General features: G+C 42.7%; 1 protein-coding gene across 2 annotated transcripts in view; it reads right to left on the reverse strand.

The window, feature by feature from the left end:
- The window catches only part of si:ch73-22o12.1 (nectin-2), a 71816-nt gene that overhangs the window by 35138 nt on the left and 11873 nt on the right, over positions 1-24805 (reverse strand). For both annotated transcript variants that reach the window (XM_067509517.1, XM_067509516.1), the window contains exons 2-6: positions 8493-8602; positions 7398-7647; positions 4548-4841; positions 4228-4345; positions 3470-3618 (exon numbers count right to left, since the gene is read on the reverse strand). In XM_067509517.1, coding sequence (XP_067365618.1) covers positions 3470-3618; positions 4228-4345; positions 4548-4841; positions 7398-7647; positions 8493-8602 — 921 coding nt within the window. The remainder of the gene's footprint in view (positions 1-3469; positions 3619-4227; positions 4346-4547; positions 4842-7397; positions 7648-8492; positions 8603-24805) is intronic.

Genomic DNA, 24805 nt, shown 5'->3' on the forward strand with positions numbered 1-24805 from the left:
GCAAAGGAAAATGGCCAAGGCTCTTGTCCTTGAACTGTCCCCTTAGATGAGTTGGAAAATGTGGAGATGGCAGGGAATTGAGAGGAAATCTTCTTTCTGTTGACCTGAAGAGCTCCTTATACCATGTTGAGGGACTCATTGAGGACATCAGACATTTTGAGTATTTGGTATTTAGGAGTTACGCTTAGAGAAAGCATAGGCATGAGAAGGGGGGGGGGGGGGGGGGGGGAAGAGAGAGAGAGAGAGAGAGAGAGAGAGAGAGAGAGAGAGAGAGAGAGAGAGAGAGAGAGAGAGAGAGAGAGAGAGAGAGAGAGAGAGAGAGAGAGAGAGAGAGAGAGAGGAGAGAGAGAGAGAGAGAGAGAGAGAGAGAGAGAGAGAGAGAGAGAGAGAGAGGAGAGAGAGATAGAATGCTGGGGGCACGAGTCTTCTCTCTGAGCAGGGAGATCAGCGCCAGACTTGTAGAGGCTGAAAGACAACCTGAGAGAGATATGGAGGATGAGGAGAGAGCATATGCTAACTGAGAGGATGAGAGATGAAATGAAAAAGAGCAAACTGCAGTGAAAAAGACAGTGAGGGAGAGATAAATCGAAAGAAAGATGAGGGTGTGACTAAGCAGCAAGATCGAAGATGAGGAGGAGAAGCAAGGAGGAGAGAGAGGACATCCTTTTCTCTGCCTCCACATGAACAGGGCAAAACTAGAGGGCAGAGGACACAGGCAAGCACCCACATAGACACACACACAAGTGTGTGTGGATTTGTGCATGTGGATTTGTGTGCGTATCATGCAGCTGTGGGGTAGAGGGGAGTAGGGGACCTGCTATGTAACAGGTGCCGGCCATTTCACGCCTGTCAGCCCCTTTTAGTCCTGTTTGTCCACACGCATTCACATTAGCCTCTACAGGTCTACATCACACCCCCATCTGGAGCCATTACACATCTTTCTATTACTCCGTTTTATTTATTTTCCACTTTCACTTCACTTCAACCAGAACTGACTCAATCTTTCTTTCTGAACACTTCTCTCAATCCCTGCAAACCCCCTTCACTTTGACACTCGCGGGTTGCCACAGTCACCTCCTAACTGGTGGCAAATTTAGCTTGCATCTTAGATGTCCACCTCCTCTGCAAGTGAGTAAGAGAGGAGTAGAAAGGAGGGAGGAGGTGATCAGACACAAGAGAACAAGATGAGATGGAGGAGGCAGATAACAGGATAAGGAAACTGTGGAAAGTTCAACACAGGAAGAGACCGAAGAGGAAAAAAGCAAGTGGGATGAAGAATGAGAGAGGAGTGGAAAAGCAGGATAAAAGACACAGAGCGAGAGAAGAACGGCTGGTGGAAGCAGCCAGGAGCTGAAGCAGCAAAGGGTGACTGATCCGCTCTGAGAGGCTTGGAAACAGAGACACACGCTCTAACTGAGAGATAGTAGAGGCCAATAGCAGTGTAGAGATGGGATGCAGTGGCACAAGATTCCTTTGGGAGTTTTAAGTGCCATCAGCAAGCACTTTCTTCCAACATCTCTCATGCTGTTGCTCCCTCCCTTCTGAGAGTGAGAACTGCATGCTGGCACTGATTTATCCTGGTGCACGTTCCCTGGCTTTTTAAGTCTAAAAGCAGCACCCTCCATCTTCCTCCCTCTGCTCTCCGGAACTTGGTATCTTCTTTGCTTGTTGCTTGTGATACACAGCAGGAGATGGTGGCATCCTTTGTACTACAGGAGCCAGAAACACTACTATGCAGCAGTGGAGAGTGGCCCCCAGAGGAATGGTGATGCATGCTGTGGAGCCAAAGGACTTGAAAAAAGATGGTGTTGAAAGAAGAAACAAATAGTGAAATAAGGAGAGACTAAGCACAGGGACAAGAATAAAAAAGAGAGAAAGAAGATGAGAACATGAAGGAGCTGGGTAGGTCTTAAGATGCAGCCACCAGAGAAATGTACTTTTTCTGCTGTATGGGCAACATTTACGCCCCAAGTCAGCAAGAAATTACTTCCGGTTAAGTGCTGACATGCAACAGAAGAGTGAAGGGCAATGTATTTTGTATGAGGGGAAATGCAGAAGTGAACCCTGTTGATGGGTGCACAGGGATGAACTGTTTTCCATCTTATCTGGCCCCATACTGGATGCTTTAACTCCAAGAAATGAGGTGATACAGCAAGCCAAAGATATATACACATGAATATATACACTTACATGCAAACCACAAATATGAAGCTGCAAATAAACACTGCATCAGCACATTTCTAATCCCAGCTAAACCCAAACCAACAATGAAAACCACTTCATTACAAAGTCAACAGTGTCATTGTGAGCCAACTCCGCCACTTTAAGTGATTGCGGCCTTATCTTCAAGACACCGACTCTAATGAACACTGCTCATTTGCCTAGCTTTAGTCTCTCCCGTCATTACCGATGGCAGAGGGTACTGCCAAGAAGCTATTCAGTTGCTTTTATGATCATGACTTTAGGGGGGCGAACTGTTCTCTCTCGCGTCAGAAAAATAGAAGAAAAGCAAAAATATCAGTGAGAAGAACCCTCTCCTTTATGTGCACCACACACAATGTGAACTACCACTAAAAACCCCATGAAAAAAAAAAAACCCTTTGCAAAATGCCATCTGATGTACAAAAGGGAATAGGCAGACCTTGGGTACCGCTGAGCCATAGAAACTTTGATAATACAGTGTTATTGAGTGCATGCAGAGAGACGTGGAAAAGTGACATGCATTCTTAATAGAACAGAGAGAGAGAGAGTAGATAGAGTACAGAGAGAGAGACAGAGACAGAGACAGAGAAAGAGAGAGAGAGAGAGAGAGAGAGAGAGAGAGAGAGAGAGAGACGGAGACAGAGACAGAGACAGAGACAGAGAGACAACACATACACACACCTAGGACAGAGCAGCTATACCCACTAGCCTTACACTACACACCCCAGAGAGTCCTCAGCACAGAGAATATATGAGTGTGTGTGTGTGTGTGTCTGTGTTCATGTGAAATGTGAAGTGGAACACAGTAAATCCCAGAGGAAGACATGAGAGCGTAGCACAGTAGGAAACATGTAGCATGTGTGATGAAAGGTGCAATTGGTTCCAGTTCATCGGTTCAGAGGATAAAAATGTTTTCATACACAAGCCATGGGAAGGTTTAGATGATGAACAAGCCCCAAGCGAGCACTGAGAGTGTTTTTTTTTTTTTTTAACTTAATTCCCGAAATGTTCACTCAGTTTTAGCAGATTTGGGGATTTAAACTGACAATTCTAATACTAATACATCACAACACAGACATCCATAAAAAAGGACACCTATTTTGTCAATGGTATTTTTGAGCCAAATGCTACAGATGTTATACTGTGGACAGGCAAAAGTAAATGTTATAAATGTTATCTGACTAACATCTTTAGAAACGTTTATGCATTAGCTATATAGCTATTAGACCTTCAGTGAACTTGTTGCAACAAATGTCCTTCAACTCACCTCTGACAAAGGGTGTGACCTGATCTCTGCTGGTGCCCATTTGGTTGGTGGCCTCACAGACAAACGTGGTGTTGACAGCATCATCCACCTTCAGTATCTTCAGCTCATTGCCTGTGATCTGCACCGTCTCTGGCATGTCTCCTGACATACTGCAGGGACGTGAGCATATTGGGAGGATGAAGAAAAGAGAAGGCGAAACGGAATAAAATTGAGTTCAGAATTGTTGTTTGACTTTGGGAAAAATAAGCATTTACACAGATGTACTTTTACAAAAATGTGCTGTATTGTACAATGTCATCAAATTCCACTAATCAGTTTCCCACTTCCTCAAAAGAAAATTCATTATCAAACAATAAAGGAAAATATGATGGGGACAGAAGGAAAATCAAATCTTCTGGATCCAGGCCTAAAATCTCATCTACCATTTTTTAATTCCAGACTTTTAAGTTTTTTCCCCCCAAAATGTTGTCACAGTTATGTTAATGGATGATAAGACAGAAAAGGGGAGAGAGGGAGTATTGAGATATGAGATATTGTGTTTCTCATTATTGGAAGGTTAAGTCTTGAGTCACAGAGTCTATTATGAGAAATTATATAGCCATCTCCACAATAAGAGCACAGGACTGTGGTGGCAATAATAAAAGCGCTGACTACAGCTGTGAGAATCGTGGACCTGGGGACAAAGAGTACGGAAAGAAAAAACAAAACAAATAAAACAAAAGACAAACAAGACAAAAGAGAGATTCCAGGATACTCACGTCTTCCACGTGACAGAGACTGGAATGGGGTTTCCGCTAGCCTGGCAGGTGAGCACTGCATTTGAACGGCCTATGTACCAATTATCGTCATAACCCACAATAGTCACCTGAGGGGCATCTAGGGGTAGGACAGGTAAATGACAGAACGGAGGAGAAAAAAAATTGCAATGATTTCAATTATTCCCTCAAAAGACAATGGGTAAAATCATGTTATCATGAACAACGCTGGGGTGTGTAAGGTGTAAGTGTGTGTGTGTGTGTGTGTGTGTGTGTGTGTGTGTGTGTGTGTGTGTGTGTGTGTGTGTGTGTGTATATCTTACGTAGAACTTCTAGCTTCATGGAGAAGATCTCCGGTTTGACCTGAGTCCTGTGATTCACCACACAACTGATGTCTTTTCCATTGTCCTCTGCTGTGGGAACCATTATGTACTCGCTGGTCACGGTCACGGTGTTGCCAGAACCTGCCTTTGATGTCGTCGTTGCATTGCCATTGGCTGTGGTCATCCAGGTGATCTGGGAGGCGGGGCGGCCATCCGCAGACTGACAGCGTGCCACGGCAACCTGCTTAGTGCCCGCTTCCACTGTTAGAGTGGAGGCAGTGTTCTGAGGCTTAGCTAATGGATGGATGGGAGCAAGGATGGAGGGTGGGTGTAGAGAGAAAGAGACACAGGCAGAGAGAAGATTAGAGGATGTAGAGATGGATAAAAATGGAAATAAGACAGCTGAAGGAAGATATAATGTGCACCATTATTGATAAACAATTTCAGTTACCAGCCTGGCAAATCCAATCCAAAACCTCAATCTCCAAACACGCTCTGTCCCCCACTCAGTCTCTGCCTCGTGTGTCATTTTTCTCTCCAGAGCCTACATTGATAAACAATTACAAGCGCCTGTGTAAACAAACCCAAACACTAAATCTTCTTTTACCCCATTGCTTTAATCTATCTATCTATCTATCTATCTATCTATCTATCTATCTATCTATCCATCTATCTAGCTATCTATTTCTATTCCTATCAGCTACCATTGATAAATCATTCTCCAGACTGGTCCAGTGCATTTCCATACACAAGTTCAAAATACTGCATGTCGGCCTGCCCCAACCACCTCTACTCTACCTTGCTCCTAATTCCTACCTAGCTGCCCTCTCATATCCTAGTGTGGGATCAGAGGGGAGCAGGCAGGACAGAAGCTCACAGCAGGCATGACAAGCAGCCAGATCAATAATATACCCAGAGGGAGACATGATGTATTGAAGAGAGAAGAGAGTTTAGCAGAGGCACTGGTTCTGGGCCAAGGTTAGACCAGTGGTTCCATTGTATTAACAAGAACACAATTGATCTGACAATACCACTTATAATAGCAATTAAGCTGAGTTGGACATGCTTTTAACCTGTGTGCCACCTGTGGGGGAGGGAGAGTGCTACAACGACAGAGAGGCGTGGGTGGAGAGAACTTTGCATTTATATATATTTGTATATAGTAAGTAATGAACATTTGCATACACTCATCACAAGACAGATGGGAGACAGATTAGAGGAAAAACTGACAGCTTAAATGCACCTTCGCAGATATTCAACAAGTTTCTAGAAACTATAGACTAGAGTTTTAGTCAGAATAGCTAATTTAATTGATAAAGAGTTAAGACAGTTGGTAATAAATTGCTTTAAATCCTCAACCAATACATTGTAGTAAGGTCTGTAAAAAACTGACAAACTATAGAGGTTCCATTTTAACCAGGGTTTGGTTGGGTTTGATTTTTCTGCAGCTAATGATGATGAGACATTCTGGATTTAAAATGTGGTAATTTTCCTAATGTAATACATTTGGACATTTACTTTAACATTGACTTAAGTCCTTGCCATAGGTTTAAACCAGGGATGTGCTGTGAAAACTTTTTCCCTCAGACTGGGTAGAAGTACTTATATTTAACTACATACCAATGCAAGTAGTAAACTATTTCGCTTCTAATATGAGTTCTCATCAATCCTCATCAATCCACTGCACAGTTCAGCTGACGAGAGGCACTGGCAGAGTCGGTCCAAATGGTATTGGGGACAAGATTGAAGGCTAAGACTAGACAGTTCATACTTAAAAGCTATTTCCACCCACTGTCAAACATTTATCCTCTGACAGTCCAGAAGGATCACGCACCTGACACTGGCTGGACAATCTGAGGAGGACAAACCTTATGACAAACCAAATAATAACCCCTGTTGTGTGGCTGTTAGTAACTGGATCTTATGACTTTAGCAGAGCAGAGCAGAGCTTGCAGCTTGCCATTTGTCACATCTGCCTACCAGTGGAAATGAACGTGGTATTGGAGAAGAGTACACAAGGGCACTATTGGACCAGATGCCCAATACTGGTATCAGCACTGTGACATCCCTAGTTTAAACCTAAGAAACTAACAGCTTGGTAACCATAGAATGTCAGACCTGTGTTTCAAAGGCTCACTTTTGTATTGTTGGGGAAAATCTACTACTAGAGTGGAGAAAGAAGTTTAATAACAGAGTAGTTCTGTGGTGCCAGACATCAAATTACCCTAGCTTGGCTCTATGTGTTATGGTTTGGATGTTTGATTCGGGGAGTTCGAGAGGTTTTGTAATGTGTTTCTGTTGGCACCTTTACTGTAACTGAAGTAAATCTATACATTTATGTAAGTGTGTGTGTTTGTGTGTGTGTGTGTGTGTGTGTGTGTGTGTGTGTGTGTGTGTGTGTGTGTGTCTTCCTTCTCACAACGCAAAATGTTACCTCGGGTGTGATGATTGTGGTGTATAGACTTGAATAGCACGTAATATTAGGGGTTTTCCAAAAAAAGGGCTGAGTCTTTGTTCCACACTTAAGCTTTCAATTTCACTTTGAAGCAGGTAGAGTTGTCACAAAGCAACAGCTCATTTGGTTTCAGAGAATGATTAACAAAACTGAAAGCTTGAGACTGGAACAACGCTTCTGTCTTGTTTTTGCTTTTAATTGATATTAAACTAAGGTTTTAAATATATCAGTGGATACTGATTGTCCAACATGTGAATCTCTTTTGCTTTTTGAGATCAGGTCACTTTAAATGCTTAAGAGGATTGCAGATTATTTTCCATACTCAAAAAAATTGTTTTGTTTCTTATGAATTCAGGTTTTTACTTTACAGTATGTAGATTATGTAAACGGCATACCCAGCATGACCAGGTAGGTGATGCCCTGTTCGTTGCCACTTGGGTAAGTAGCATATTCACAGATGTACTTCCCCTCATCGGTCATTGTAACGTTGCTTATCTGGATGGAGGGGCTGTTCAGATTTGGGGGACTGGGTGTGAAGGCAACCCTGCCCTTCACAGGTGAATCAGGGTAGTTGGGATTATAGCTGGGATGAAGCACAGCAATGTTGATCCTTTCCCCGTCCTTCGGCTCGTAGATCCACGTGACCTATGGTGGATGGAGCAGGTGCAGGGTCAGTGGTTTGGATGCATACAGCGACAGAGAAAACCAACACGCCTCATTTATCACGGCATTGATAAGAAACACTGGATAGCATTTTTAAGACATCTACAATTTGCTGTAAACTCCACAGGGTAGCATACACAGCATTACAATCAAATAAGCGGTGCATGTATGAATATAGATGTAAGTTTTTCAGGAGCTGCACTCCCTGTCTCTCTCCCCCAGCTGCTCTTAGCAAAACCAAGCAGAGTTCATTGAGATGCAACTAAGAACTGTGGACATTACCATATTCAATCCCCTGAAGAAAGACGAAGCTTAGTATTTTTTGTTTGAAACAATAAAACATTAAGCCTAAATGTGATAAAAACTTATTACTAGCCTCAGGATTATTACTGTAGGTATATTTTGCTAGATTAAGGTTTAATGTGCCAAAATAAAAGACCTAATGGACCTGTATTGTCATTTTATGTTTACTTTGACTTAAATGAATAGTCTTCGTCCAACCATTTTACAGGTTTCAAACAGCTGTAAATTCAGGTTGATGCTAAATTTTAAAAAGGAGAATAACCATATTTTTAATCAATTATTAAATGGTTTATTCACTTAATGGCCCCTGACTGGTTACTTTAACTTTGGAAGCAAATTCAAGCCCAAAGCAATCTGAACCAATTATAGTGCCAAGTCAGCAAAATGACTGCAATTTTGCAATAAAACAGACATTTTTATTAGAATTTCAAAGCACTAACCCAGTTTAGAGTTGATATAAGTGTGCTGGTATAAAGAAATAATCAAATCTTAAAAGAAAAAAACAACACAGCTTTATGACTGACCATTGTGAGCTGAATCCCAGTGGAATCGGTGAAAGCACAGCGTAGATTCACCGTCTGGCCAGGATATGAGGACACCTCTGGCTCCACTTTCACTCTCTGACCTGACACTCCTGGAAGAAACGAATGAAGAGCAAAAGAAACATCAGTGTTTGTTGTTTTCCTCATTCCCAAACTAGAAAGGAAGACAAGGTAAAGGAGCAGATAAAATCTGTACAGGGCCTCCAGATGATAAATGAGGACAGTGTGGAGATGTCTGGTACAGCAGAGGACAGCTGAACCCAGGCAAGTAGGCCAAAAGTCTGGTATCTCTCCATGACTGTGCAAGAATGGATGGAGTGGCAAAAAAGGTGATATGCACTGGGGGAAAAAATAGGAAAGCTAGTATCTGTTGCACATAGGTCATAAATCATCAGGATGGTTTATGCTTTTCTATAGCCTGCCATTTGCTGTGCTGACACATTCCTGTGTAACAGCAAGGAGTCAAAATAAATATGCTTTTTTTGGTGTGTTATGTCAGTGGGTGTGTGAAAAACAGAAAGAGCGAGGGAGCATTAGAAAGACAATCTGTTATGTGTGTTTTTCTGTGTGTGTGTAATCCAGGTCTCAGTGAAATTGTAATTACTTGTATGAGTAAGCACGCATTAGTGTATGTCAGCAAGATGGCACCTGTTTTTAAGTAAGAGTGGATTACATGCAGATACACAATTTCAAATGTCTGCAGGAAAGGCTAGATGTGTGAATGTGTGTGCGCGCGCAGTGTTTACCAGCAAGCTACAAATATATAACAGCACCAATGAAACACAAAGACAAACAATTACGTGAAGAACTAGTTCCACCAGTTTGTGCTGAGCCAAAACTGTTGTGTTGAAACTACTATGATCTGGAGGGCGGATTGAATTCACAGACACATACCAATGCTCGTACGCTTCCACAAACGAAACTCAGGCTTGGAGAAAAAGGGGACTGCTGTCTCTCTTTTGATGGGCAATAAACACCACACCTTCTCTTCTCTTGGGAGATCGGAGATATCAAATCAGAAGAAAGAATGAGTGAAAGACCGGGTGGAAAAGCGGAGGAAAAACAAGACTTTCCTAGAATAACACCAGCTCTCCAAGGACCAGCCCAATTTACAACCACAAAACAACCCCCTTGCAGCCACAGAGGAACCTTTGGATGACCACTGAGCAGCCTGTGGAAGCAACAGCGAGTCAGCGAGTCTTACTGGGCTGAAAAGAGCAACAGCTCTCTCTTGTTCTCCTCTTCTGGGCACACATACACAAGCACATATGTACAAGCAGGGACACAAATGCATGTCCATATACACATATACATTTCATGATTGTATTATTGTGGAGCTCCTTTCGTGTTAGCTTTTAAATGTCTAGGGCATTTAGTAAAGATCAAGCTACAGTAAAATCGTCTGTCAATCCACCTGAGCTAGTCTGACTAAGTACAAATTAGCTTTGGGAACGAGAGCCTTACTCTAGTTACAAAAATATGCAGAGGTAGAGAAAGGGGGGATAAAGGCTCATTGAAACCCTTGATTACTTGTCTTGATTGGTGTGTACAGACCGAGTCAGCTTGACACAAGTCATTACACAATGTGGCACTGAAAATAAGTTGCTTTAGATTTCAATTGTGTTCACATGTGCAAGTTCACACACAAACACATGCATACATGCACAGCTGTTGTGTCTGCACGTCATGTGAGGGCAGGGCTGAGCCAGTCTGTCATTCGGAGGCAATAAGAGTAGAGCCAACATGGGTCAACGCCTGCCAGAGTTCAGATGACAGACCGGCTGGCCTTATGAGATTCTATACAGCCCCCAGGAAATTAATATTACACAGAAGACATCCAGTGACTTGCACACCCTCACCTTGATGACATACCCCAAACCCCTGTCCTGAAGAGTCAATGTGTCAGCACCAGACATAGAAAAAGTCAACATGTGCATGTGTGTGCACACACAGTACATGGCCACTTTAGACTTGGCTAAGGCTAGGCTGCACTTTGAAACAGTAATTGTCAGTATAAATATTTAGAGAGCATTGGTCAAATGAAACAGAAAAGAAAGACAGGAGGTGGGGAGAGACAGGAACTAAGGGAATCAGAGAATAAAAGACGGTTCAAGGGTAGAACTGAGAAGAAAGGAAGAGCAAGAGAGGGATAGAGAGAGAGAGAGGGGGGGGGGGGGGGGTTGGAGGGAAGGAGAGTGAGAACAGAAGCCTTGTGTCACCAATGCTCTACTTTACAGTAGCTCTGCTGCCAAACGCACATGAACAAAGAAATGCATGCATAAACTGCACTCGTCAACATCCTCAAGTAGTCAGATGTCACCACCCCAAATACTGCCACCTATCATTATGTCTTTAACACCCACATGATGCGCACGCAACTAACTTACACAATTATGCTGATAATGTACTGCGACAGTCCTGCCATATTAGTACAGTTCTCTCTGATCCCCTCCCTGGTCATCCTGACCTCTTCCACATTTTCCACTATTCGTCTGTGGAGAAGAAAATCAATAAGGAAGGAAGAAGCCGAGCTAGTGTCCAACGAAGATGGAAGGAGGAGATGAGAGACAGGCTGGGAATGTCAAAAGGGATGGAGGATGAGAGCAGAGGAGAGGGAGAGTGTAGGAGAGTGTAGGGAAAGTGGGGATGAAAGGGTGTGAAGAAAATGCTGTGCCAGGAATAGAGAATGAAAAAGGGAGTGAAAAGGGAAAGTGGTGAGAGAAGAGGAGAGAGCAGGAGGATCTTGAAGGGGAGACAGTGTGAGCTATAAACAAGGTTAATAGGAGACAGCTGAGGGACAATAGACAGCCATTTAGAAAAGGGAAATAAGAACTGAGAGAGGAAGGGGAAAAAACGTCCACAACAGATGCAGTAGGGTGAAAGTAAAAATGCTATAAAGAGAGGAAATGGAGAGATGGGGAAGGGGGGGGGGGAGTTGGAAGAGGTAAAGAGAAATAGAGCGAGGAGAGGCAGATGAGGGGAGAAGAGCGGGAGGAGTGGGGCAGCAAGAGTCAGGGTAGACTCCACACCTGATCTTGTGAGAAACACTGTGGCTATGAATAGAGTGAGAAATAAAAACAGAGTGAAACAGCATGAATGAGCCAGAGGAAGCAAGAGAACAAGTAAAAGAAAAAAAAAAATCCTAATTTTCTCTGCAGCCCATTTGAGGGAGCCGTGGCTTATAAAACGAACATTCGCTTATCAGCCTGTGTCCGCCTGCCTTGCCTGGCTGGCTGACGCCTAATGGCATTCATGTCCTCTGCCTGATCCTCACTATAGTAGAGAAAAGCACAACGTCAGTGGGACAGGGAGTGCAGGCCATCACCTAAAATATCTAATGGCCTTCAGAGCTCACCCAATGCCATTAAATCAGCGTGGTGGCTATGCACTGTCAGGTGGGTTAGAATGAAGCTCTCCCATTCACCATGTTCATGAAGATTGCTTCCTAGCAGTCCTGTGTGTGTGCGCATGTGTGTGTGAAGGTGTGTGCGCATGTGACTGAGATGATGTGGGTGTGTTTCCTCTGGGCTCTATAACACACTGCTGTCTTAGTAAGCATTCTGCACTCTCATTATATATTTTCAGGCCTGTGCGAATTTCTCCATTTCCATTATTCTCCTGTTGTTGTTATTGTCGTGCCCACCCTCTCCACTCTTGAAGAATAATGGCTTTGATAGAGGCGGTATGGACTGCAGAGTGGAGCGTCACTGTTCTGCCCTGATTGAATCCGTCTCTGCCTGCTCTCAGTGACTCTTCTTCAAACACAATCTTTTTCTTACAGGGGAATTAGAATCATTCCCATCCCACCTTTTCCACTTCTTGACACGCTGAGTTGTGGACCCAGGGGCTGCACTTGTGATGTAATCAAATGAGTTTGTCCTTTTACTGCAAAGCCCATTCTGGCCAAAGAAGTTACAGTCTGTATATACCAACACCACCACTGCATCTTGGTGACTCAATGATTGCTTGCCAGAGCCGAGAATAATGTAATGTATAGTTTTAACCAGGAAATCAAGAGTATAGACTACCACTTACATTTACTAACAGCTCCAATCCTCTTTAGGGATGCAGAGGCAGAAAATATGTTTGAGCTCTATCCTCTAGAAAGATGTCCATTAAAAGTGCAAGGATGCTTAAATCAAGCATTTACAAATACAGGGTCTTAAATTACTTATGCACGAAATCCTTTAAACCTATTTATTGTTCATATAAAGGAGTTCATGATGAAGTCTACACATGCAGGGAGTATCCTGGACTGCAAAATGAGTATCCATGTTATTTCATATTCACCAGACCGTTTAACTTAAACCACTCGAAAATACTGTGGATTTAAGGTATCCTTGAACTTCTTATAAACAAACCCCAAGTGCTGAAAAGTGGTAAAGGATGATCTATCAGATCATGCTGCTTTTTTATTGCTCAGAGGTCTGGGTTTTATTTGCAGCACAACAATCTCTGCATGCCTGTGCACAGGCCTTGGATACAAGTGGCTTCTAAAGGAAACTTCTGCCAAATACCACCTTTGTGAGACTCCCAATGTGCAATTTTTGTTTTGTGTTTTCTTGAGACACTGGTACAGAGATGGCATTTCAATTCCTCAATTATTACCGGGTCTGTAGTTTTGTACAATGCAGCTTCTAAGTACTGGGACAGTGACACATTTTCTGTTGTTTCTCTGTACTCCAGCAATTGGACTTGAATTGAAACAGTAGCTGTTATCAAAGTTCTGTTGTTCACCTTTAAAAGCATTTAAGGACAGTCTCTTCCACACTGTTCACCTTGGATGTAGGAATCAGACGTTCTTTGTATATAGTCCTTCAAGTTGTGAATGTTACATCAGAACAATGACTGTACTGTTCAATTGAAATAAACACTTAAATTCCAAGGCTCAATTTTGCTGATATACAGAGATGACATAAAAAAAACATTTAAAAATCCAAATGTTTCATAACCGACTGGTTTATCCCTCTTTGTAAGAAACAGTTTGCTTATTCTCATAAACTGTTGAATATTCTTCCCTTTATCACTTTAGTTTTTGTAATATTGCAGTTCTCATGAATGATGCACCTGTAATTTAGGTGCCGACTGTTTATCGGTTAGCTCTGCACAGCTTTGAAACCTCATAAGCAGTGACGATCAAATGTGTATTAGAGCTGACGTGTGTTATCTGGCGTTCTACTCAAAATGATGCCCTTATAACGGATTTCTGTGCGATGTTGCCATTGTTCTGTCCAAACCAAAACACTGACACTGCTGTGGCTGCGTATCATGTCCACATGTCACTGGTCTGTACTAATAGCCATTATCAGCTGGATTCCGAAACAGCACCAGCCTGAACCTGCAGTCTGCTGCTACCCGACACTGTTGCAGCAGTGGTTGCTCTGACCTTCAGACACACACACACACACACACACACACACAATGAACATGTGCATGTGGATACTTTAGTATGCAGGGAGCAGAGTGAGGATGCAGCTTAGCTTTGACAAGTGAAGCAGTTTGACAAGCCAAGAATAAAACTAGGAAATGAAGACTTGTAATGTGTCTCGTCTTCATACTGACCTTCCCACTGGGATCTCTATAGGAGGCCAATCGATAGCATATTGGAAAGCTAAATTTAGAAGTAGCCAATGGACATTATGGACTTCTCTGATGTCATTCTATTACAATCCATTTATGCATTAAGCTTTACTAGTGAAAGCAACAGAGTAAAAAGCATCTTGGTTTGATAAAGAATCATACTTGAAAGACTTTAAGATCTACGTTCACATATCACAGATGTGCAATCGATTTGAAAATTTAAGAAAAACAGTTGTAAAAAGGGTATGGTGTTACAGTGAGGTTGCATGCAGGAGACAGGAGGTAAAACACAACTACTGTGATGCAACAGGAGCAGATGAAAAAAGGTGCAAGAAGAAGGGAGTGCTACATTTCACTTTGTTCACAGTGACATGATGAAATATTTGATAACAGACTCAACACAGAGAGTGGAAAGAGAAGAGGAATCAAACACAGAGGAAGAAATGAGGATGGAAAGCAAAAACACATGAAATGTAACAGAAGGGGAGCGAAGGAGAAAGGAGTTTGAAGGGTGGGACACAGGGAGACACGAACAGGCTTCAAAGTGGCAAGGAGAAATGAACAGCTGGAGGAGAAATCTGCACAGAGAGGGGTGTATGCGTACACACGTGCACACACACTCATTCATGTGTACACTGAGGCATATTCCTATGTAACTGCTTGTTTATAACAAATATATGCCTTAGTAAGCCAGCAAATATCATTTGTAAAAATAAGCATTTGCCAATTCATGAAGAAAGACCCAACAGGAAACTCTGAAAACCCTTAAAATAAACCATTTTATTTTTTTTTCAAATATGTACACTGAACCTGCTGCATCCAAAGCTGGACCATGACCTTAGAATTGCTGTGAGTCCAAGGCAATACATTATACATGAGTTCAACAGCAAGTGGAAACTCAGAGTATATAAACTCACAATTTGGTCTCCCTGCCATTCAATGGCAGGGCCCTGGTATGAAATTATATTTTCAATATAACATGCATACATCTCTGTACATCTACCTTCTATTCTCAGTCATGGAAATACCACAAACATAATATTTCAGGTCAAGCAAGCTCTGCTGGTCAAACAGGTCTGAAATCGGAATCATGTTTGTCTGAAAGGAACTAGAAAAAGAGGCGTGATCCGGGAAACATACATGGTGGTTTCTTTTGTTTTGCTGTGGCATTTTGCACTTCGCAACAGGATAAACCTTAAACCAAACAACATACACAACACGATTAATCATTTAGCATCTGCCAACCTAAGGGAAAACTATGCGTAAGAAATAAAAATGTTAACTGCTAGGTAAAGCATACCCACATTCAGCAGGCAGAAACACAAACACACACACACACACACACATTCACACACACACAGGAGTGGAGAGGTGCTCTTCTCCACTGGGTGAATAATTCATCCCTGGGTAAGAACGAAAGCAGTGGGCTTTCTCCTCCTCCTCCTCTCATCTCTTCATTATTGATAAACACCAACATCTACACTTTACCTGACCCAGGAGAAAGGAAGAAAAAGGAGAGGGGCGGTCAAATAGCAAAGGACACTAATAAAGACTCTGGGACGTGAAGAAATACAGCAACAGTGTAAAGTAGATGTGTATAAAGCATAAAAATGAAAAAGTAAATGGCCAAGGCCATAAGGTAGGCCCACGGTTTCATGGTATTGCATGTTTTTATTTGCCGCTGGGCCCCATTTAGGGTCAGTTAAGTCTTCCTCGTAACAGGCAGTTTACTGTGGACAGAAAAGGACACTGTTCTCCTGAGCCAAACAATTTACTGCTGCTTCTATACTGCCTTGCTACTATCGCTTCAACCCACTGAATAAGTGACTGAATAGCTTACTGACTAGATGGCTGACAGACACCCAGCTCCCCTGCGGCGCCAGGCTCTGCTTTGTCTTCTCATGCCCTGCACATCATTTTACCTCCACCGCTGTTGCCTTCTCTCTGCATCGCTCGCTTTGCTTTTTTTCCCCCCTCTGTGTTATGGCTCTGTTCTGTCTTTTTATTTTTGAATAAATCCTTTTCATCCCTCTGGCTCATTCTTATCTTCCTCAACTTTTTTTTTTTTTAACTCTGCTACTTCTTTTTCTGTCTGACTTCTTCATTCTATTCCTATGTGCCATCGCTCCTCATGGTAATTGTACTGGACAAGTTATGTTAGCTCTGCATGTAATATTTGGTTTTTACTGTGGGGTGACCATAGTGACAGATCTGCAGTTTTTGTGCGAGTATAAAATGTAAATCACCAGCTTTAGGAAAACGTTTCTCCCACAGGTCTTGGGTCAGTGTCTAGGAAATGTCTTTATCTATTCCCTATTATACATACTGAGGCCTTGCACCTCTTTATCAGGTCTAGCAGTAAAGCTTAGCCTGTGTGTCTCTGTGTGTGTGTGTGTGTGTGTGTCTGTCTGTCTCTCTGTAAATGGTAAATGGTCTACACTTATATAGCGCTTTTCTACCTATTGGCAATCAAAGCTCTTTACACTGCTTCTTATTTACCCATTCACACTCACAATCACACACACATTCATACACCGATGGGGGAGCTGCTATGCAGCTGGCCAACACTCACCGGGAGCAACTAAGTTGGGGTTCAGTGTCTCAAGGACACTTCGACATGTGACCGGAGGAGCCGGGAATTGAACCAACAACTGTGAGATTGGTGGACAACCGCTCTACCTTCCTGCGCCACAGTCGCCCGTCTGTCTGTCTGTGTGTGTCTGTGTCTGTGTGTCTGTGTCTGTGTCTGTGTAGGCATCAACAGTCTGGCAGCATCTCACTTTGGAAATGGCCATGAATTAAAGGATCAGGTTATATCAAACGTGCACAGCTGGAGAAAACTCTCCAGCCCTCTCTCCGTCCATCACTTTGTGTTTGTGCATGTGTGTCTATACATACATCTCTCGGTATGTCAGCTGTTAACATAATGTGATTATGCGTCCTATTTCTGCCTCCCTAACAACACTTGGAGGTGAGAGTCTACTAAGGTGTCAGAGAAGATATTTCGAGCTGGGTGTGATCTGTTCCCCCGAATTAAAAGCCGAGTCGCCTGTTAAAAGTGAGAGGAATTCCATGACAATCCCACCTCCAGACCCAAACGCAGCTGCGTTTCCAGGTTTCCATCGCCATCGTTCACTATTACTTCACCTTAGGAGGGGGTGTCTTAATTTCCCAGCTGCTCTTCCCACTGTGTTACACACTGCTACTGATAAACCTACTGGTCAACAACTCTTTCAACATGCAGCTAATTCATAGCTGAGGGGGTGAGAGACCAATCCAATTTATACTGCACATTAAAGGATTAAAATGCAGTACTGTGATATGAGGGAGGCGACTATTAGCAGAGTCAATCTGTCAGGAAGATCACACAGCCCGCTACCAAATCAATGCCAGCCATATGGAAGACAGAAGGTCAGGCACCACAAGCAAACAAACAAGGAGGAGTGTATGAATATTATGATAAACTGATGACTGTGTCCATCACCACACAGAGCAACAACCAGCTGGATTGAATTACCGATGGCAAGTCTGTGTAGGAGCACTGAAAAGAAGTCTGCAGGGAAAGATTTGAGAGGACAGGCGAATTATGTTCCAAAATGCAACACCCACATTATAAAATAAAAAAAAGAAGTAAACTGAGCATTTCTACTGTTGCAAAAGTATTAGTTACACAGAAGTAAAAGTTATTGTGATTATGAGTCATTACTAGAACACCACAAGAGCTGATTAGTTAGTTAGACCACCTACATTTTGAAAATGCACCCCCACACAACAGATTTTGAATTGGATCTTTCTTTAGATAAAAACAAATCAGAACAATACAATGTGTGGAGATAATTCGTAAACATCAGGCAGGTAGGATATGGCAATATTGAACACAAAAGATAAGAATACAAGACAAGCCATACTTAAAGCAATTAAAAGCAAGAGGAAAACGGCTGCATTATGTGAGTCAAGGTTTCGTTCCTACAGGACTACAGTGAGCTGTGAGGGCGGAGGTGAACAGCCTATTGTCTTCAAGCCTCAATAGGAGGCAGGTAAGATAAATCTCCTCACTTCATCACATCAGTTCTTCTATGAAAGCAGGAGTGGAAAGGTGATACTGAGGAGGGAGGGGATTAAACAGGTGCACAAAGGAAAAGAGAAAGAAGGTGTGGACTGTAGTTTCTTGAAGGCACAATAGAGCAGAAGAGTAATAAACAGGATTGTTCTCTGGGCCCCCTCCTTTTCTTCGCTTTGTACTGAATGGTAAGATCAACTTTGACTCTGGGCCCCCTCCCTTTCTTCGCTTTGTACTGAATGGTGGGAACTTTGACTATTCTCTAAAGGATGTTCACTATAACAATTTGCCTTGGGAAATCTTGCATTGTTTTCATGCTGATGGATGGATGGACAGACAGCTAATAGACAAAAATGGCAAATGGTCTGCTTATATAGAACAGTTCAAGGAGAGAGATAAAAGAGGGAGGGGTACATAACCCAATATTTCCTCTCAAGTCAATATGTTATCAAAAAACAAAAAAAGTTAAACGAGGGGCACACTTGATAAAGTAATAAAAGAAGACATCTCTGTGGATGTCTGGCCCTATACAAGAAGAACCAGCTTTAATAAGCTGTTGGTGGTAAGCTTTTTAATAAGCTTAAACCACACGTACTACCTACACTTAAAAAGCAAAAAAGAAAGACAATTAAAAGCTTTACAATGTATAACTAAAACAAAACAGTAAATCTAAAGAAAATAAAAAAGGACTTCAAATGTTCTAAGAATCAAATAAATCATTGTAGCAAAAATGCTCTTGCTTCAAGTTATTAACTGTGCATCATTTTTCTTACAAGTTGCTGGTCACAAAGGAAGCAGGTTGCTGTGCTTCATTCTAATGAACTTAAAAAGGGCGTTAACAATTCTGTTCATGCATTTTCTGTCCTACAGTGATAAACTATGAAACCTGTACATAGAAGAGAAGGTCAAAGGACTCCATAAAGAAATGTTTGTGTATGAATGCTGACGGTGCTGACTCATTTTCAGTAACAACACATTTTACTGGCAGCATTTATTCATTACGGCATCCTGACTGTCAAAAGCTTTACTGGGGAAATTACATTTACATTTAATAATTAGGCTTTTATCCAAACTGACTTAAAAGGAACATACGCACAACTTGAGGTTCACTGTCTTTGGCCATGGATACATCAACACAAGGACAGGAGGAGCCAGGGTTTGAGTCACCAACCCAGCTGGACAACCCCACTTAAACCCCTGAGCTACAGCCACCTAATTTTAGATTTGGACAGATAGGCAGGCGTGAAACAATTAATCAATTAGTAAACTTTTTGTTAACCTAGTAAATCAGTATTTTTGTCCAGCACAAATACCAAACAATTGCAGGTTATCACATCTAAAAAGGTGGCAATTTGCTACATCTCTGTTTTATATTCTTATAAACTAGAGCTTTGAATTTTGTGTTATTATATTGCAATATGTGATATGAAGAGGTCACCTTCAGGTAAAAAGGTTTAAAAAAAAATGGTCAAACTAATGGTTGCAGCTCAATTGAATAAAACAACAACAAAGACGACAGCAACAAGAGTGCTCCCAAAAAGAAAAAACATGATTCTGTTCTACACCTTGAAGGTGCAGTATTGACCCAAACCAAATAACAACATCACAGCTTCTGCAGACTTCACTTCTCTAGATGTCTGCATTGAGAATACATATCTTCGTGTCCTAAACAGCGCTTCCTGCCTGAGAGGCAAACAGCAGTGGATCAAGCTTCCCCTCAATAGCAGCCTGAATCCTAGTTTTACCTTGTAATGGCTCAGCAGTTACAATGATACTAGAATTGATCTCTCAGAAAGCTGCAGACACTTCCCAGAGATCATAAGGAAGAGCACAGCAACACACACACACACACCAGCACATACACAAGCTGCTGGAACCGTCCCCTGTCAGGTCGTCATTACACTGGGTGGGAGCTGTCTTTGTTTACCATCTGCCCCAGAGTGACAGATAGAGGATTGGGTAGTGAGCAATAGATAGATGGGCTATGAACAGACAGAGATGGTCCTGCCATGCTCCAGTGGACGGCTTCAAGGACAGACGGGCCCTTCTATATCAGAGCCTCTGTAATTAGACAGTGCTCTGTCACGCTCCAAAGAATTGCGCCTATTTGTGTCATATTAAACGCAGCATGGATATCCCCTACTGTGCTTTGCCATTGAGACCAAATGCAAAAAGGAGAGCAAAGAGGGATTTGTACAAATTTAATTACATTCATAATTTGCCCATCTTTTTCTGTAATCACTCAGGGTTAAGTTAAGTAAATCCATTTCTCAGCTAGCCACCCACATTCTGTAAGCAGAGTAACGCCAAGTTACTGGGGAATTTCATTGACAGGCCGAAACTCTAAGTGAAAGTAAACACAGTTCTTGGTATGCAGTTCTTGTAGTCAAATATTAACAGCTGTACTCTTTCTACTGAAGTGATACATGCTTTGGAGCAGTGCAGCTCATGTGTGTGCGTTTCCCTGTCTGCTAGTGTTTGATACCATGTCTCTGAGGCCACCTGCAGCGTCTCCAAAAGGCAGGGAAAAAATCTGTTGCAGAGTACATTTTAGTGTGTCTGTTTTGAGTCTTTGTGTGTCTGCTTGTGTGTGTTTGGTGCACCTCACAGCCAAATCGCGGCACAGGCAGGCAGCCTTTTCAACAGAGAGGGAGAGGAGTGAAGCAGATCAAACACAAGCCAACTAATCACAGACGCTGGCTAATTAGCGCAGTCCTCAAAGGGGAACCAGGAATGAGTGATTATTCCCCCTTATGAATTTCCCAATGATGCTGTGCCGTATGCCACCATGAACACTCGATGGTCACAGAGAGGGGAGATCAGAGAGGGTAAAGTGCAAAGGGAGCCACCAGAGATGTGGCCTTGTAATCTTATCATCTGAGAGTGCAGGGTCAAAGTAGCACTCACTATCTCTTATCTCAGTCATGTGCACAGAAAACACACATACACTCTCAATGTCACAAACTCACACACACACACAACAAAGTTTTATCTCAGCATCCTCAAATTAGACTGCAAGTAACGTTTCCCATTAAAGGATTTCTGGAGCGATTAAATCCTGAGAGCGATGATATTCCAGTCTCCAGAGCAGAGCACAGGTTGACGTTGCTGTGCACAGTCACTGAGTGCTGATTAGCAGGCGGATCTGCCACGCTGATCCCAGATTTCCACAAGATCAGAGGCCAAGCTGTGAAGTATTGTGGCGGTGGCAACCAATTACAGATGTGACACACACACATATGCAGGCTTATGCACAAACACACACGGTCCCTGGCACACAGATGTAACAACGCGACTGTCCAGAGACAGATTTCTCCAGGCGGAAGTCATCAAAGTGGCATGAACCCCCTCTTTCTCCCCCAATCCCACTCCCTCTTCACTTCTAATCTCAGACGAGAGGGAACCTGTCAGAGGATGCTCAGTTCACCAGCCAAGACTCGCACAGACAGAGGCAGAGAGACAGAGAAAGGACAAATGAACACAGATAGAGCCAATAAAGATTCTAATAAGTGTATCTGACATGCACAGGCCACTGACGGGAGTTAGCCTAAATAAAACCCACTTTATCATTCTTCTAGCTTTTCTATATGTCTTAACGTCAAGCTAAACATAGCTATTCTAATTCTAGCTCTGGGCTTGGCTTTGAAGAACACTGTGACACTGGGAGTACAAATAACAATGCAAACACACACACACGCACACACACACAGGAAAACATACTGCCATTCATATTTCACCACATTTATGGTAGAATAATACACTCCCTCTACAAAACTGCCATCAACAGGCAGAATTGGTTTCACATGATTATAGCGTGACAGTTGCCATTCATGTGGCAGACAAATACATAAATTCCAGACTTATTGTTATTACAAAAAAAAACTAATGTGCTTTGAACATTAACTGCTGCATCAAGGAGGCTGCAAAGTAAAACAAATTGATGAGGCTGGACAGAGAAGACAAAAGAACTGAGAATAAAATTATACTTGTCAATTTACGAGTAAGCAACAATGTAAGCTAGGAACAAAAAGACATGTGGATAAATAAGAACATAAGAAAAACTGGAGAAAAGGCAGAGAGAGGAAAAAGAAGGAAGAGGGGTGCTGCAGAGCAGAGCAACAGATGCTGAGCCTCACATCTGCTCCAAGTGGAGTCATCAGCAAGCAGACAGACTGAAACCGACCCACTGAGGCAAGCCCCAGGGAGAACTAAGGATGGACAGAGGAAGAGTGGTAGTGGGGGTGGGGGCTAAGGGAAAGCAAAGAGAGGATGAGATGTGAATGATACAATTAAGGAGATGGGGGCTGGAAAAAGATGAAAAGGACATGACAGTGCACAGAAGCAGAGCTTCTGCGACCTGTTACTGTTTACCCACATGGAGGTGATGGAGCAGGGTGGGGCAGGTTGATCGATGGATTTCCAAAGAACAGGGAACTTGGATCACTTGTTGTTTTTTCTTCTCCCCTTTCACCCACCCCCTTCTCTGAGATCCTCCCTCAATCTCTTTCCCCAAAATGTCTTTCTTTCTTTCTTTCTTTCTTTCTTTCTTTCTTTCTCTTCAGTGACATAGACAGAACAAGAGGAGCCTGTGAGATTGAAGATGAAAGGCCTGTGAGGGACGTGGGTGTGTGTGTGAGTGAGAAAGAGTGTGTCTGCCTGTATGTGTGTGCGTTGTGGGGTGTAAGATGAATGAATGACCCCTCTTATACCTAATCCCACACTGGAGCCATCCTGCTCAAACAATTGCAAAAAATACACATACAACACTACAGGTGGCATGAAGGTCACACCGCTGCATGCACGTATGCGCGGTTGGCCTGTTTATTCTAATGCACACACACACCATGTCCCTGTGACAGAAATTGAGACACATCAAACATCGCTCTAACAAGGCTGCCTCAGCGTGAATATCGTTCTCTGCATACTTTCATGTCCTGTAGCGTACACCTTCAGCATGTGGAGGAGCACCCTGTGGAGACATAGGAACTCTGAGAAGTACACATTGTTCATTCATGATAGCAGCCACTGGCAATGAGGGCAACCCAGTAGCAGAATAAGCGATGTCATTTGGCAGCAAATGAAGGGGAAAGAGCAAAGCGGTTTATGCTAGCGTCTATTCGAGGTCTCACAGCTAACTCTAACATTAAGTTAGCCCAAGCACAGGACAAAGCTCAGTTTGTGTTCACTTCTCTGCGTGGTGAAATAAACATAGCTGCCGCTTCACAGTTTCCTTTAGCGCGCCATCTCCTTTCCTCTTATCTCGCCTTCTTCTATTGTCACCCCTGCTGCCTAAAAAAAACAATCTACTAACGCAGCATGCTATTCCAAAATATTTACTCGCTCAGTATTGGCTGAAAACAAAGGCCATTCTTTCTCTCTCTCTCTCTCCTTCTCTGATGTCAAAGGTTCAAACATACCATGCATCCACATGCACTCGCTGACTGCAGCTGCTCTGGCTCATGTCCTCTTATGCACACCCATACACACTTGTTTGCTGTGGGGAACCCTCCCCTCCATCTTGTTCGTACTTTTGACTGATCTCAAAGTGGGTGAAGAAAAACAAGTATAGGAGTAAGAGTAGTCGCTCCACCTTGCCTGCGGCAGGGAGTGCATATCAGCTGCTCACATCCTCACATACACCCCTCTGATTCAATACCTTTGACAGTGTCTTAACACCTTTTCCTGTTCAGCTTGTACCCATCTTTCCTCTTTTACCTTTTTCCTCTCTTTCCTATCTCAATCTGTCACCTTACATTTTCCCTTCGGTCCTCCCTAATCCTTTTCTCATTGCATCCTTTCTGCTAGTTTTTTTTAATCAGTCTTTTTCTAACTAATTTTACATTTTCTGTTTTTAGCAAGCAAACCCAAAGATAAGTTCATTAACAATCAGGGGCTGAATTCAGTTGCACTGCTGCAAAGCTGTGGCATTTCCTAGATCCTCATTCATTAGCATATGCTTGAAGACCAAGTCTAAATGAAATGATCCGAGATGATGAACTACAAACAAACACCCAGAATTATGTCTAGGATGTGACTGCGTGCCATGCTTGTTTTTAATGTGTTGAACTTTTTATTTTTTTATTTTTTTTTTTTTTTAAATCGATCCACTCAAAATAGATGCAAATGAATAGAGATTCCGAAAAAGCCTGGGTACCCGGAGTAACGACACATCCCCAGGGTACCCACTGTTTTCGGGTGTTCAAGAACTCCTGTGGGGGTGTGCATGCTAATAAGTACTAATATTCTATCAAAGTGAAATGTTGCATTGACTTTTCTGTCTTGTAGCTCTGCAGTATCATTGACTACTTTCCAGCCCTTCTATCCTTCTCTCTGATAAGTTCCAGAAAGCTGCACCTGTGTCTCATTACTGCCACTGATGGTTGAGTAACAGGCTTCTTTCTCCTCATTGCTTGCTCTTCTTCCTTTTAGCTACTGCCAACATACATTTACCTCCAACACCACAGCTTGTACTCCCCTCCTCTCCTTGCTCATCCCACTGCATGCCATTCACATGATCTCTGCAGCCCCCTTTCTCTCCCTCTGCCATTACAGACTCAGCACAAAGAGGGCTCACTGGGTGTTGGGTGATCTAATGACATTGTGTTAGACTGAGCCATGCCTCCAATTTATCAGGAATTCTTTAAAGCAGGCTTTC

The sequence above is a fragment of the Channa argus genome, chromosome 7, assembly GCF_033026475.1.
Source record: "Channa argus isolate prfri chromosome 7, Channa argus male v1.0, whole genome shotgun sequence".
NCBI classification, from domain to species: Eukaryota; Metazoa; Chordata; class Actinopteri; order Anabantiformes; family Channidae; genus Channa; species Channa argus.